The sequence below is a fragment of the Physeter macrocephalus genome, chromosome 13 (genome assembly GCF_002837175.3).
Source record: "Physeter macrocephalus isolate SW-GA chromosome 13, ASM283717v5, whole genome shotgun sequence".
In the NCBI taxonomy this organism is placed as follows: domain Eukaryota; kingdom Metazoa; phylum Chordata; class Mammalia; order Artiodactyla; family Physeteridae; genus Physeter; species Physeter macrocephalus.
In genome coordinates, this window is record NC_041226.1 from 2,945,633 (window position 1) to 2,960,226 (window position 14,594).

Genomic DNA, 14,594 nt, shown 5'->3' on the forward strand with positions numbered 1-14,594 from the left:
CTTCTCGGCCCACAGACCTGCAGTGTTATTCAGCTTATGGTCAAGAGGCCGCAAATGTGCTGAGCCAGCTTTCAGGTTCTGGGCTCTGCTCCACCATCTGTCCCTGCAGCCCCTGCAGCATCATTACACTGTCCTAATTCCTACAGCCTCCTCTGAGTACTAATGCCGACGGGGCAAGCCCACCCACCTGCCACTGTTCTTCAAAGCTGCTCCTTGGCCATCGCACTTCCACATAAAATCATACACTCAGCTCGTTAGCTCCAAGCCAACAAACGAGGAGAATCACATTACATTAAGTGTATAGATTAACTGGAGAAAAAGTGATATTGTTTTTATATCAAATCTTCCTATCTATAAATATGATTCAGTTCTTCGTTTATTTAGGATCCGGAAATTAAAGATAATATGCTTTTTTAAAAAAGATGTTTGGGGAGGCACCACCTTATATTTTTTTCTTGCCTTAATGGTATCTTTACACTTTTTTTCTTTGTTGCTGGTAAACAGAGATGGATTAAATTTTTATATTTTGTTTATCCAGAAAAGTTGCTAACTTCTCATTAATTTTAATAATTTACCTGTACACACTCTGGATTTTCTCAGCAATCAATCATTTGCAAATACTGACAGTTTTGTATCTTCCTTTCCAGTGCTTCTATCTTTTCTTCTCCTTGTCTTACTATCCTGATGGATGATACTACACTGAAGAATTCCAATGAGCACCCTGGTCTTATTCTCTATGTTTACGGGAAGGTTTGTTACGGGTCTCATGATGAGTTGACAAACGGATGAGAGGAAGAAGTTGCTACGCAGGAAGAACAGAACACTTGTGCAAATCTAACCAACTCTCAGGCATTAAAAAAAAAAAAAAAGACAAGCCTTTAAAGAATGCCTGTTTTCTCTAAATGTAGCTATGCTTCTTCTAAAGACCTCCAAAAACAACTGACACAAAGAGCTACAGCTACTGACCACGAATGGGGGAGGTAATCCCAGTGAAGAGATACACCTTTATATTTTCTCAAAGGAGTTAGAATAAGGATAGTGGACTTAATAACAACATCCTTCCTTTTAAATTAAAAATAATTTACTGATAGTTGATGCAGAATTGGGTACCAATGTCACCTGATCTTTGTATATTTAATTACTACACAAAAGAAACCTGCATGGTGAGGAAATCTGAGTTCTCTTCTTTTTTATTTTTCTAACATTGTTTTTATTTTTATTTTGGCCACACTGCACGGCTTAGAGGATCTCAGTTCCCCGACCAGGGGCTGAACCCAGGCCACGGCAGTGAAAGCACCGAATCCTAACCACTGGACCACCAGGGAATTTCCTGGGTTTTCTTCTAAAACGAGACACAGCTCAATTGTTATAAGACTTAAGATAAAGAAAGCTGGGGGTGAGCAACTCAGCCAAGCTGAAGCGGCTCAGAAAGCGTCCCAGTTCCTCCTAATTTTGGTGTTCCTACGACTTTACTACCCATCGGTGATACAACCACGTGGAGTTCAAGTCACACTGATTTTAAAGCTAAGCAAAGAGAATATAAAATGAGCACAAAATCACACAGGAACAAAAGCACGTGGATCAGGCAATGCTCCGTAAACTGGAAAACACCCTTAAAGAATGTCTTTTTTCTCTAAATGTAGGCAATTGTTATTATGATTCCACTGATGAAGGTGAGATTATTCTTATTATTACAGATTTTCACTAATATAGATAATTCAAGTACACAATAGTACACAGCACTGGAACAAAAAATTTTTTATATATATGGTCAAAAATAGGTAGGTAGTGTGACTAGCATTATGTATCACAAATAGATGACGAAGCTTCTATAACAATCAAACACTGCTGATAAGGAGTCTTATGAAATTTCCTGTGACTTTACTTGTCTGGTAAAGATGAACAGTCCCACATGTTCGAGTATTAGGACCTGAAGATCTAGTGGACAGTTACAGTTTACTGATTAACTTAAACTCAGCACAACACAAGCTGGTATCCAACACTGTAACAAATGAAACCACATTTATTTGGCATTTTACGGCTTACAGAGCGTTTTCAAATGAGCTTTCTCTCTATGAGATGGGCTAAGCTGGACCTTCTGGTGGCCACCATGCCACCAGGTCTGGGCTACCTCCCTGAGAACAAGACGAATCCAGAGAAAGACAGAGCTGAAAGACGAAAGGAGGAGAAACATTTCTAACAATACTGTGGAAGAACTAACTCGGCCCAGCTAACCGGCAACCAAACAGACCGAGCCCTGCACCTTCCAGCCACGGGGCTCAATAAACACCCTTTCTGCTTAAGCCACTAGGAGCCGGGTTCCCATCGCTTGGACCTGAGGTCCCGAGTGATATGAAAGCGCCAGTCTCACGCCAGGACCCAGGGGCACCCTTCCCCGCCACGCAGCTTCCTCACGGGCCCTGGGCCAATGAGGACACACGGCTTCAGGGCTGGGTGGGAACCCCAACACCACCGCTCCCTACCCACGTGACCCTAGACGAGACACGTAACTGGCACAAGCCCCTCAGGCACCCCGATGACGGGTAAGCATCGAATTCATAGGGTCCTTCTGAGTCAGGGTTTTTGCCAAGCAATCGGACGGAGTCTGGCACCTAGTCCTCAGCGAATGGGAGCGATAACGCCCGCTCTCCATCCCAACGGGGCACCGAATGATGCCCGTGCTGGTCCCGACACAGCGGGTCCTCAGTCAGTGTGGATTCTCTTTGCAGTGAGAGCGGCTGGGGACCGATCGTCACGTTCATCTTACATCGCTGTTTTTCTCGTCACAAATAAATAATGAAAAAGAACACAAGACTAACTCCAAGGGCCCTTCTTTAGCCCACTTCCCTAGGAATCTAGAAAAACCCTGCTGGCAGGAGGAAAATAAGTACATGTAAACGGACGGCTGGGGGCAGTAAGTGAGTCGGGCGTTTCTAGCATTTGCCCCGCAGGAAAGCTCAACGTCCAGGAGAGGATTTCACACCCCGCCCACTTGACACGCGCACGCTTTCAAGGGCACGCAACAGGGGCGGAACGCCAGACTCACAGTGTTCGGGACGTACGGTAAGCCATAGAACTTCTCCTGGGTGTCCCTGAGGATGTCTGTGGTCGAGCTCCTCAGCGGATGCTTCCCATGGTAGATCTGATCCAGAGCAGCATAAAAGACCTGGACGGAAGAACGCACCTATTTCGTTTGGGTACATGCTTACATCTATGACGTAGGCGACCAAAGATGTTACAAGTCCACCAGGGTAATAAGCGCAAGTCGCAGCCGGGCAGTCACAAGCGTATGTGGCTTGAGATGTATTTTGTATTTCATACCACATTTAAGACCAGGTTAATGACGAAAAGGAAAGCTCTCAAACTCGTCGTGATTAAGGATATTAAAGAATTTTGAACCCTATCTATGAGGTACTCTTTCGGTACAGTGTAGTAAATTAAATTTGTGACCACAAAACTCTACACACACACGCACACACACACACACACACACACACACACACACACACACACACACGGAAATATATATATATACAGCTGGAAATGTGAAAAAATTAAGTTATAACCTGTGACCCCCTGGAGCTAATAAATACTGTTTGGCTTCTTCCTAGAATCCTGATATAATTAAATGAGAGAAATGACAGGGTGAGAATCCTAGTTTGTTGACGAGAGGTGAAGGGTGGGGTGAGGTGAGGTGAGGAAGCAGGGGTGTTACAAAGGATTCAGGAGCAGCTGTCGGAGAGTCTGAGGCCAGGACCAAGGCACACCCCAGCCCTGCTGTCAGGGCACAGAGGAAGCAGCTGCTGGGCGGGGCGACCCTGGCTTAAGGAGGTGACTGGTAGGGAAGGCTCACTCCCCTCCAAGGAGAGGACAGAGGCCACTGAAACATAACAGGAGAGTAAAGCGTTAGAAGGAGTTTAAACACGAACCCTGCTGCGTATTTACCAAGCTCTGAAAGCTAAATTTTGCATAGAAAACCTAAAGTAAAGGGCTTTTTCACTGCAACATTTGACTTATTAACATTGTTTGAATTTTACCTGAAGCAAGTAGAAAATGTTTAATTTTAAAGGAAAAAATTCTGTCATGTGATTATGTTTCCGATACATATCTTTCTGATTCAAAATGGGAATTTGTAGAGAATGTGCAGCTGTTGACTTGAAAGAAGTGAGGATTAGTTTGTATAAAAGAAAAAATTTAAATGACCTAACTTCTGGCTTCATCTAGATACAGAATTATGGTTCTAAATAATAAAGTCAAGTTTAAACCTTCACTGGAAACATATAGACATTTCTTAAATACTGATTTGCTCTAACTGGCAATCTAAACAGATACTAAATACAGCTCTTTCCTTTCTATGTTCTGTAATGAGTAACAATGCACAGAGAGAATCAGAGGGGCCCACATCACTCATCCATGTCCATATTCTAACAGAATAAATCATTAGAAATTGAAATTCTAAAACTCTAACCTCAACTGAGATGGGTTTATTTTTTTTGCCCCAATCTATAAACAAATCAGAATTTAAGAGTTTCGTTCCTTCAGTTATGCCTTTCACAAACGAAAGATATAAGCATGGAATGCCTTTTTTTAAAAAATTATAAAAACAGCAAAATAAATGTGCATGTATTGGCCTGGCCAAAAAGTTCGTTCGGGTTTTTCTGTAAGCTGTAACATCTTGCAGAAAAACCTGAACTAACTTTCTGGCCACCCCAATATTTCATGCTCATTTGCTGATGAACCAAACAATTCTAAGCAATAAGCCCACCCAGGGGGTCCTGCGTGCTTGGGACCAAGAACCTTAGAGCTGCAGAAATACAGGAGCTATTTTTAAGATAAGGCACAGCAAAAAATAAATAAAAATAATTTTTAAAGGCACAATTTAAAAACCACTATTGATACCTGCTTAGAAATCTGCAGCAACTCCCTTCCACCCTGGGGTGTCCCCACGGCTCGGGGGACGGCTGTGTGACAGGAAAGCAGCACGAGCGGCCCTTTGGGCGGGAACTTCCTTCCCTCCCTTCTCCTCCAGCTTTTCAACCCCCCTCTCCCTTTCTCCCCCTCTCTCTCCTTATTCTTTTTGGAGGGCAGAAGTATAGAAGGGTTGGTTTTCCTTTTTAGAAGAAAATCACTGCAACAAGTGTTGTAAAGGATGCCAGGACACAGGCTTTTAAAAGGTAGGACTCCCACGACAGACACCAGCAAATCAGAAGACTACTGCCAAGTAATGTTAACCTTTCAAATAATCCAGAAATCTTTTTGCAATTGTGTGATACAAACAGACACTAAATAATGTAAATCCATGGTTGCGTCTATAGCAGGCATCTTCTTCACTGAAACGTGTGTTTTAAGGTCCAAAAAACCAGAGCACATTCATTACTTTCCAGGGACTGAACTTTATACACCTATAAAGCAATTCAATAGTGGCTATACTTTTAAACAGGTGACTGGATCATTAGAAAGTGAATACTGCCTGAGATGAAAGACGGGTGTTTAGGCTGTGTTTACATAACACTCAAGATCTGATGAAGAGGAAGAATTCCATAAACAATCTCAGAAATTACAAATAACCTAAACATCTGGTATCACACAGACCTGACATCCAGATGGTTTATAAAATGTTTCTCGTCTTTATCTGGAAACCTGGAACACTGGCTTTGAGTTTTTCTAAAAACTAAGTCATTACTGTTTAAACTTCACATCTAGGGGCTTCCCTGGTGGCGCAGTGGTTGAGAGTCCGCCTGCCGATGTGGGGGACGCGGGTTCGCGCCCCGGTCCGGGAAGATCCCACATGCCGCGGAGCGGCTGGGCCCGTGAGCCATGGCCGCTGGGCCTGTGCGTCCGGAGCCTGTGCTCCGCAACAAAAAAAACACTTCACATCTAAAAACACAAATTTAAAAAAAGATACAAAGTGAACAAAAAGATATAACTTGGTTGCTGAAATGCACCATCTAGAAGAAGTCAGGCAAAGCTTTTCCACGCTTTGATTTTCCACTGAAACTGGGAGATAACCTTAGTGGACACCTACTTCCTAAGGACGGCTGGAAGACCAAATGATCAGTCAAGGTCAAGTTCTCTGAACTCAGACGAAAGATGTTTTGGGAGCATAATTATTATAATAAATGGGTAGCACTGGCAAGAATTTAAAGTTATACATTTATTCTGAATAATATCTGTGGAAAACTCCAGAACAAAGGCACACACCCACCTGAAGTTGCATGTCGGCTGCCGCACAAACCTTTTTAGATTCGCAAAGACGAGACACCATATTTCTGGGCAGTGACTTGAAAAACAAAACAATATGTATGTGAGTAAACTGCACGGTGTACTTTTGAGGCAGGAAGGTTAAAAATAACATCAAATGATACAATTTCATTTTGGTTTAATAATAACTTTGAAATATTTTCGAGGACAAGATAAAGGATGAATATATTCCACTGAATTTCAAAAAGTGGTAATTATCAAATAGGGGTTTGTATGTGAAAATACAGAATTGTAGGGAAGTCAGACATTGGCCCTTTTCTTTTAAAACTCTAGTTAAAACGTTAGGAAAAGTCAGTGCTTTTTCTCTTCCTTTGTTAGCAATGAAAGTCCGTTCAAGTGCTCTGTTGACCTTTAAGAGCACGTAATGACTGATGACAGGAATCAAAGGTCACAAAGTCAAGAAATAAACTCTAGTCCATGGTGCCCGTCAGTACTGGAGCCGAACTCATATCCCGACAAATAACCATGATAATGAACTGTGCCTTCTTTTATTTTCCAACCTGAAAGAATTGCAGGGCTTGGAAACTCAGTCTGATTAATGTCCCTATACAATTTAGGGCTTCCTCTCCCAGACTAATTAGGCATAATCATACAACATCACGTATTCTCTTACAAATAAACTAATAATGTAGCTGAGGAAGTACTGTAGCCAATCTTACTCTACTTTAAAATCATTAATACTGGTGTTTACTGAAGACAGCTGCCATTTTATACAATTCTATTTATAATCTAAATCAAGTTAAAAGCCCTTCTAAAGAGAAACGAATTATGTAAGAGACTTATGGCAGGTTACTCTGCACTACGGCTGTATAGACTAACCATCGGTGAGTGGTAATGTGAGCTGTGAGCTGGAAGGGGAAGCAAGCACTGCCGCGTGTGTGTGCACATGTGTGCACATCTGTATCTATGTATCGATACAGATATCTCCCCAGGGCCTAGAACAGTGCCTGGCACACAGCAGACACTCAGTACATATCTGCAGGAGGAGTGAACTAACACAAGAATGATCCTGACTTCTGTAGTACAGGATGAAGGCTCAGACAAGGCCTTTTCTCTTCTCTTTCCGTTTGGCTATAAGAAAAGCAAACCAGCCAAAAAAGGCAATTTTTCAAGTTAAGACACAGACTGAAGGAAGCTGCACAGTGTAACTTCTGGTGCAGGGAAAAGGCCTGGGTCTTCCTGACATAAAACGAAAATTTCCTGCAAAAGCATTTTAAAAAGTCAAGGTTCAGTGAAGTCATACACGCCAGCAGCTTGTATCAAGATGCTCAGGTTTCTTTAAACCTTATTTTATATTATACCTTCCGCTGACAGGACTGCTGCTGCACTTGGGTTTTTCATGCCTCACGAAGCTTTAATGGTTTTATTTTCATGTAAAAAAATCGTACGTGTGGAAGGATTATCAACAAACAATGGAAACTCCTGTGGGCAAGCCCTTTCTTAGACCTGAGGGACAGAAAGAGGTGGAGATGGGGCCCCAGCAGCACTGCCCACGTGCGCAGAACCGTGAACAGAGCTACAACGAGCAAGAGGAAGGAGACCCTGCACGTGAGTGTGAAACCCTAACCCAGAAGGGCCTGACTGAGGGAACAAGGTAGAAGCGGGACCCACAAAGTGAACAGGCGTGAAGCGGGGATGGGGGCTGCAGGGAGAAGGGCCCTGAGCAGAGGCACGGGAGAGGGGGCCTGGGGGCTCAGCCAGGCAAGGACGGGGTGCCCGCTCTCAGATCCTGCAGGAGGCCACTGGTGAGTGTGGACCGAGGAAGTCACCTGGGCCAAGTTGTGTTCTGAAAAGATTCCCTTGGCCGCAGGGCAGACACGCCGTAGGAGGGGCCAGGAGTGGGGACCGGTGACACACACACACACACACACACCACCAGCGGCCTCAGCCAGAGCGGAGTGAGCAGCCGGGGCATGACCGGGGCTGGACGGGGGCAACAGAGGCAGGCCGCTCAGGGGGTCGAGGCGGATGCGGAGCAAGGTCAGGAGGGAAGGCCCAGGCACTGAGCGGGGAGAGGAGAGGCGTCCAAGGCCGTGGTCCCGGCTCTCCGTAAGGTTTACAAGTCCTGCCTGGAGACGGTGAGGAGGAAATGCCAATACTGGGTCTAAGAACCAAACCCAACAGACCCCTTTCATCTGTAAGTGGTTTACTCTGACGCCAGCGTCTCCCAAGATTCAAACCCACCTAGCAAGGGCAAACAAAGGGACAAGTTTAAGGAGGCTTAATTCTTTCCCGGTCAGGTTTACAATAAAACAAAAGACGCAACGAAAAGAGCACAAAAAGACAACTGAAAACAGTTTATCAAAAATTACATATTCAGGACTTCCCTGGTGGCACAGTGGTTAAGAATCCGCCTGCCAATGCAGGGGACACGGGTTCGAGCCCTGGTCCGGGAAGATCCCACATGCCGCGGAGCACCTGAGCCCGTGCGCCACAACTACTGAGCCTGCGCTCTAGAGCCCGCGAGCCACAACGACTGAGCCCGTGTGCCACAACTACTGAAGCCTGCGCGCCTAGAGCCCGTGCTCCGCTACAAGAGAAGCCACTGCAGTGAGAAGCCCGTGCACCGCAACGAAGACCCAACGCAGCCAAAAATAAATAAATAAATAAAAAGACCAAAAAAATTACATATTCAAGGGAATTCCCTGATGGTCCAGTGATTAGGACTCCACACTCTCACTGCCTGGGGCCTGGGTTTGATCCCTGGTTGGGGAATTAAGAGCTCACAAAGCCGAGTGGCACGGCCAAAACGGAAAAAAAACAATTACGTATTCAGAAAACCCACATGTGCTACACAGTTCTATAAAATGTTGGGGGAAATGAAGGTTAATGGGACTCCTGGATTACTTTTTGCAACTTCCTATGAGTCTACAATTATTTCAAAATAAAAAGTACAAAAAAACCTCCCCAAACTACGTATTCAAGGCCCACTGTACATATAGTAGTGAATACAAAGGGTGTTTACCAAAAATGTAAGGAAACATTTAAGTAGAAGGTAAATACTGTCCTAGTAGAACAGTTCAGAGGAAAGAATTATTAACCCATCAAATCACAAATTAAATAATACATTTATATTATGTGTGGTGTAAACAGGAAAACAGATGTTCTTTTTTTTTTTTTTTTTTTTTTTTTTAACCTAGTTGGGTTGTTAGTCAACTGGAATTAATAAATGTACTTCAGCTCACGGAAGGGAGTTATATATTTACTCCCTTAGAAAGTACTGCCTTTTTCAAAATTAAAAAACAATAACAAAGATAAAGTAGAACAACATTTAAATAACATCCAAACTGATTTTAAGTTCTATACAATTTTTTTTTGGCTGCACCACACGGCTTGTGGGATCTTAGTTCTCTGACCAGGGATTGAACCCGGGTCCATGGCAGTGAAAGCGCCAAATCCTAACCACTGGACCGCCAGGGAATCCCCTATATACAAAGTTTTTTAACAAACAATATTTAGAAGTTAAATCTTAAACTTCAAATTATAAACAATGTTTCCTGGTCAAGATTTTCTTCTGTAAATATCACTTTACCAACCAGAGTCATGGCAACCAATACTGACACCAATAATTCCATCTTTGCTGTTATTCCAAAGGTGGATGTGTCCACAGAGTAGCACAGATGTTTCACAGTATTGGCTCCTGAAGTCGAAGTACGGGCTCACTTCTAGTATCAATATATTGAAGAAAGACAGAAATGAATACATCCAAGCCAGCAGGCAACGAGCAACCACAAAGAAAAGAAAACGCTTTAAGACACCTGAACCTCAAACAGTATTTTTTAATTACGTTAAAATGAAAATTTAACAAAGTCCAAGGGAGTAGAAAGAATAATGACTCTTTCACCATATAATCAGCTGTGTGTTTTACCAGCTTCTACTACGATCTTCATCATTTCCAAAGTAGGAAATATCCCTTCTACTGATCACTAAGTCTCCTATCCCAACCATGATGTGAAGCTGTCTGCTCCCCTTCAGTTCTGGATGCTGCCGTGTTCATCAAAGAGCGAAAAGCATACAGAGGATGCTACAGATCAAGAATAACCTTCAGATTAACCAATCACAGTGAAGAACCAATCACTGAATTCTCTAAGCCACGTTTTCCTCACTTGTAAAATGTCCATGTTACAGTTTCAGAGAATTAGATGACAACTGAACAAGATAATGTATTTTAGAAGTGTATTATGTCAGGTTTAACAGAGCAGATGCTGACTAAATGGTAGCCAGTATTGCTCACGATTATAGCTGCTCTGTACGACACAATAACCATTGACTTTGACCACTTCATTTACATTTTACTGTTTTACCTACATATTCTCTAAATATGGTCTGTTTCAGATTTATAAATTCTTAGGAGACAGGAATTATAGCTAAACAGTTCTCTCTCTGTAGCACCTAACAATCAAATTCTTATTAAGAAAACGTACTTTGTTTCCTGTTCATATTTCTTTTCATTTATAAAAGTCAAGTATGCTTAATGAAATACATGTCTCCTCAAATTACCCAGCTTTAGCAAAGGACACTTTCTCCACTATGTGATCATCTTAAGGCTTTTAGAAGAACAATGAAGTCTCGTGTGTGTGTTACTAGTATATCTTCCCTATTTCAACATCTGCCAGAACTTGGTCCTTAACTCACATTTTGAAAACATTTTCTCTCACTTTAAGCAGAATGAGCTATCAAACAGTGAGTCAGTTCCTCATCTGCAGGGTCCAGTTCATATTTAGAGAAGATTGGTGCTAATGAGGAAATGTTCCTTCTGATGATATTTTAATCAAATATATCTCATGCTATGGATCTTGCAGTTCAGACTTTGTCTCTGACAAGCGTTCCTCTATAATCTCTGCCTTTGTTCCTCTGTTGGTAATGTATCTTTTTTTCTCTGGCTTCCTTCATGGTTTTCTCTTTATCTTTGGTTTCCAGCAGTTTGACTACTATGTGTCTAGGTGTATACTGTTTTCATTTATACTGCATGGGGTTCTCTAAGCGTCTTGGATTGCTGGCTTGATTTTCATCATTTTCGGCAAATTCTCAACCATTATTCCTTCGCCTATTTCTTATGCCTTATTTCTCTCTTCTCATTTGTGGAACTCCAACTACATATATGTTACATTGTCTGGTATTGTCCCAAAGTTCCTTGGATGCTCTATTTTGCCTTCCCTCCCCCTAACATTCCTCCTGCCCTTGTATTTCCGTTTGGACAATTTCTACTGACCTATCTTTAAGTTCACACTTTCCTCAGCTGTGTCAAGTGTATGGATGATCCCCTCAAAGGAATTCCTCATATATGATACCATGGGTTTATTTCTTGCATTTCCACTTGACTGTTTCCCATAGTTTCCATCTCTCTTCTCCATCTGTTCATACATGTTGTCCACCTTATCCATGATATCCTTTAAGACAGTTACTTAAATCCCCGTCCAAGAGTCACTTTAAAATTATCTCAGTTACTAGTTATTTTAAAGTCCCCGAGTCTGACTCTAATGGTTTCTTTGTCCTTGAGTGGGAGCCAGGGTTGTGTGCTGCTGCGTGATAATTCACTCAGCAAACATTTACTGATTGTCCATTATGGTGATATATCAGTGAACAAAACAGATAAAAATCCCAGTTCTCAAGGGGTTTATATTCTAGGAGACTTTAATTTAAAAATTACTATTGATGGAAAAAAGGACATTTTTCTTTATTTCAGTTCCTACAGGCTCAGGAATAAAAGGACAGAGATTTAATGCATCACCTCCTTTAGGCCACCCAAAAGGATCAAACTGTACTAATAACAATGCTGTTTACATATGCAATCTTTACTCATTTTAAGTTCATTTACGAGTTTTCCCCACCTTACATTTAGACAATAGCAGGTAGTCAACAAACAGTATGTGAAGGTTAGCTATGCCTGTCACTGACATTCACACGCTTCCGGAGGGAATGAAGTGGTAAAATGCACAAACACATTATCTCAACATACGCTGACAACACCAATACCCATCCTTCATTCAACAAGTTCTCAGCATAAGGTACCATTCTAGGTAACACAGGAAGAAGAAAGACAAAACACCATCTCCTGCTCTCAAAAGACTTACAATTCTGATACCTGCTTTACACGGTGAAGTCTGTGATGTATGTTGTAGTTGTGTAACTTCAGTTTTGTAGATTTATTTTCAACTTATTTCTGTACCCCTCAAAATTCAACACCGCAATTAAGGCACACTACCACTTTGATGATACAACTAATAACCCTTTGCAAAATCTGTTTTATTACTACGCCAACAAGTTCCCCCCAAAAATGGATTAGCAGTGCTAATAAAATTTTCAGTGACTATTGATACTAAATACAGGTATTTAATATGTAATTAGAATACAATGAATAGATGAGGAAGTTAGAGACAGGGGAAATGGAGGTGCAAATACAATGAGGTCGGAATTGGGGTTAGGCACATAAAACTTAAAGTTCCATTCAACTTTCACAGCTGGGCCATGGTCAGAGCAGAACTCAGTGACGTCTCTCATTCAAACTGCTCTGACTACAGGACTAGATCCTTCCACTGGAATTCCACAATCCAGAAAATCTGAGGACTGAAAGTTTTCACCAATTTGACATAAACACACTTGACGGCAGTGACTGCCTTGCACAAACGTGGACCTCTTTGCTCCAAACCGCCTGTGGCTGGGGCCTGAGCCCCATACACTGCCAGCCGCTGACAACCAGGCCACGCTGACAATGTCCACGGCCAGCCCCGAGCCCCACAGTCTTCTCTTGCAAGGCTCCTTTTCCACAGTAAAGACAGGCAGATTTCCACTGTGCTCTGTTTCAAGGGTCTCCTGCTATCAGTGCTGTTCTCACTGAGCCACTTCACTTCAATACAAAACGACTTCGAGTTATATACCCTCAGCCATGCTCAGCAATTCACAACCCTTACAAACTCAGTGCACAGCTGTTCAGAAACAATTTTCTGAAACAGTCTATACCCCTTTTTCAACGGGGTTGGAGAGCATTACTGCAAATTTACTTCAAAATAACACTGACTGAATGAACTTCGTACTTCAGGTAATTTACACCCTTGCCTGAGTTTCTTTTATTAAAACAGCTGCAGGAGGATTGGTTCAAGATGGCGGTGTAGAAGGACGTGCTCTCACTCCCTCTTGCAAGAGCACCTGAATCACAACTAACAATCATCGACAGGAAGACACTGGAACTCACCAAATAAGATACCCCACATCCAAAGACAAAGGAAAAGCCACAGTGAGATGGTAGGAGGGGCGCAGTCACAATAAAATCAAATCCCATAACTGCTGGGTGGGTGACTCATAGACTGGAGAACACTTATATCACGTCAGGCTTCCCAACCTGGGGGTCCGGCAACAGGAGGAGGAATTCCTAGAGAATCAGACTTTGAAGGCTAGTGGGACTTGACTGCAGAACACTGACAGCCCTGGGGGAAACGGAGACTCCACTCTCGGAGGGCACACACAAAGCAGTGTGCACATCGGGACCCAGGGGAAGGAGCAGTGACCCCAGGGGAGGCTGAACCAGACCTACCTGCTAGGGTTGGAGGGTCTCCTGCAGAGGCAGGGGGTGGCTGTGTCTCACCTGGAGGACAAGGACACTGGCAGCAGAAGTTCTGGGAAGTACTCCTTGGCGTGAGCCCTCCCAGAGTCTGCCATTAGCCGAACCAAAGAGCCGGGTAGGCTCCAGTGCTGGGTCGCCTCAGGCCAAACAACCAACAGGGAGGGAACTCAGCTCCACCCATCAGCAGACAAGCAGATTAAAGTTTCACTGAGCTCTGCCCACCTGAGCAACACCCAGCTCTACCCACCACCAGTCCCTCCCATCAGGAAGCTTGCACAAGCCTCTTAGATAGCCTCATCCACCAGAGGGCAGACAGCAGAAGCAAGAAGAACTACAATCCTGCAGCCTGTGGAACAAAAACCACATTCACAGAAAGATAGACAAGATGAAAAGGCAGAGGGCTATGTACCAGATGAAGGAACAAGATAAAACACCAGAAAAACAACTAAATGAAGTGGACATAGGTAACCTTCCAGAAAAAGAATTCGGATAGTGAAGACGACCCAGGACCTCGGAAAAAGAATGGAGGCAAAGATCGAGAAGATGCAATAAATGTTTAACAAAGACCTAGAAGGATTAAAGAACAAACAAACAGAGATGAACAATACAATAACTGAAATGAAAACTACACTAGAAGGAATCAATAGCAGAGTAACTGAGGCAGAAGAACGGATAAGTGACCTGGAAGACACACGGTGGAATTCACTGCTGCGGAACAGAATAAAGGAAAAAGAATGAAAAGAAAGGAAGACAGCCTAAGAGACCTCTGGGA

General features: G+C 43.0%; 1 protein-coding gene across 1 annotated transcript in view; it reads right to left on the reverse strand.

Annotated features, from left to right (window-relative positions):
- Positions 1 to 14,594, reverse strand: part of MIPEP (mitochondrial intermediate peptidase) — a 140,282-nt gene that overhangs the window by 54,515 nt on the left and 71,173 nt on the right. The window contains exons 15-16 of the mRNA XM_024125872.3: positions 6,206 to 6,280; positions 3,047 to 3,166 (exon numbers count right to left, since the gene is read on the reverse strand). Of these exons, the coding sequence (XP_023981640.1) occupies positions 3,047 to 3,166; positions 6,206 to 6,280 (195 nt within the window). The remainder of the gene's footprint in view (positions 1 to 3,046; positions 3,167 to 6,205; positions 6,281 to 14,594) is intronic.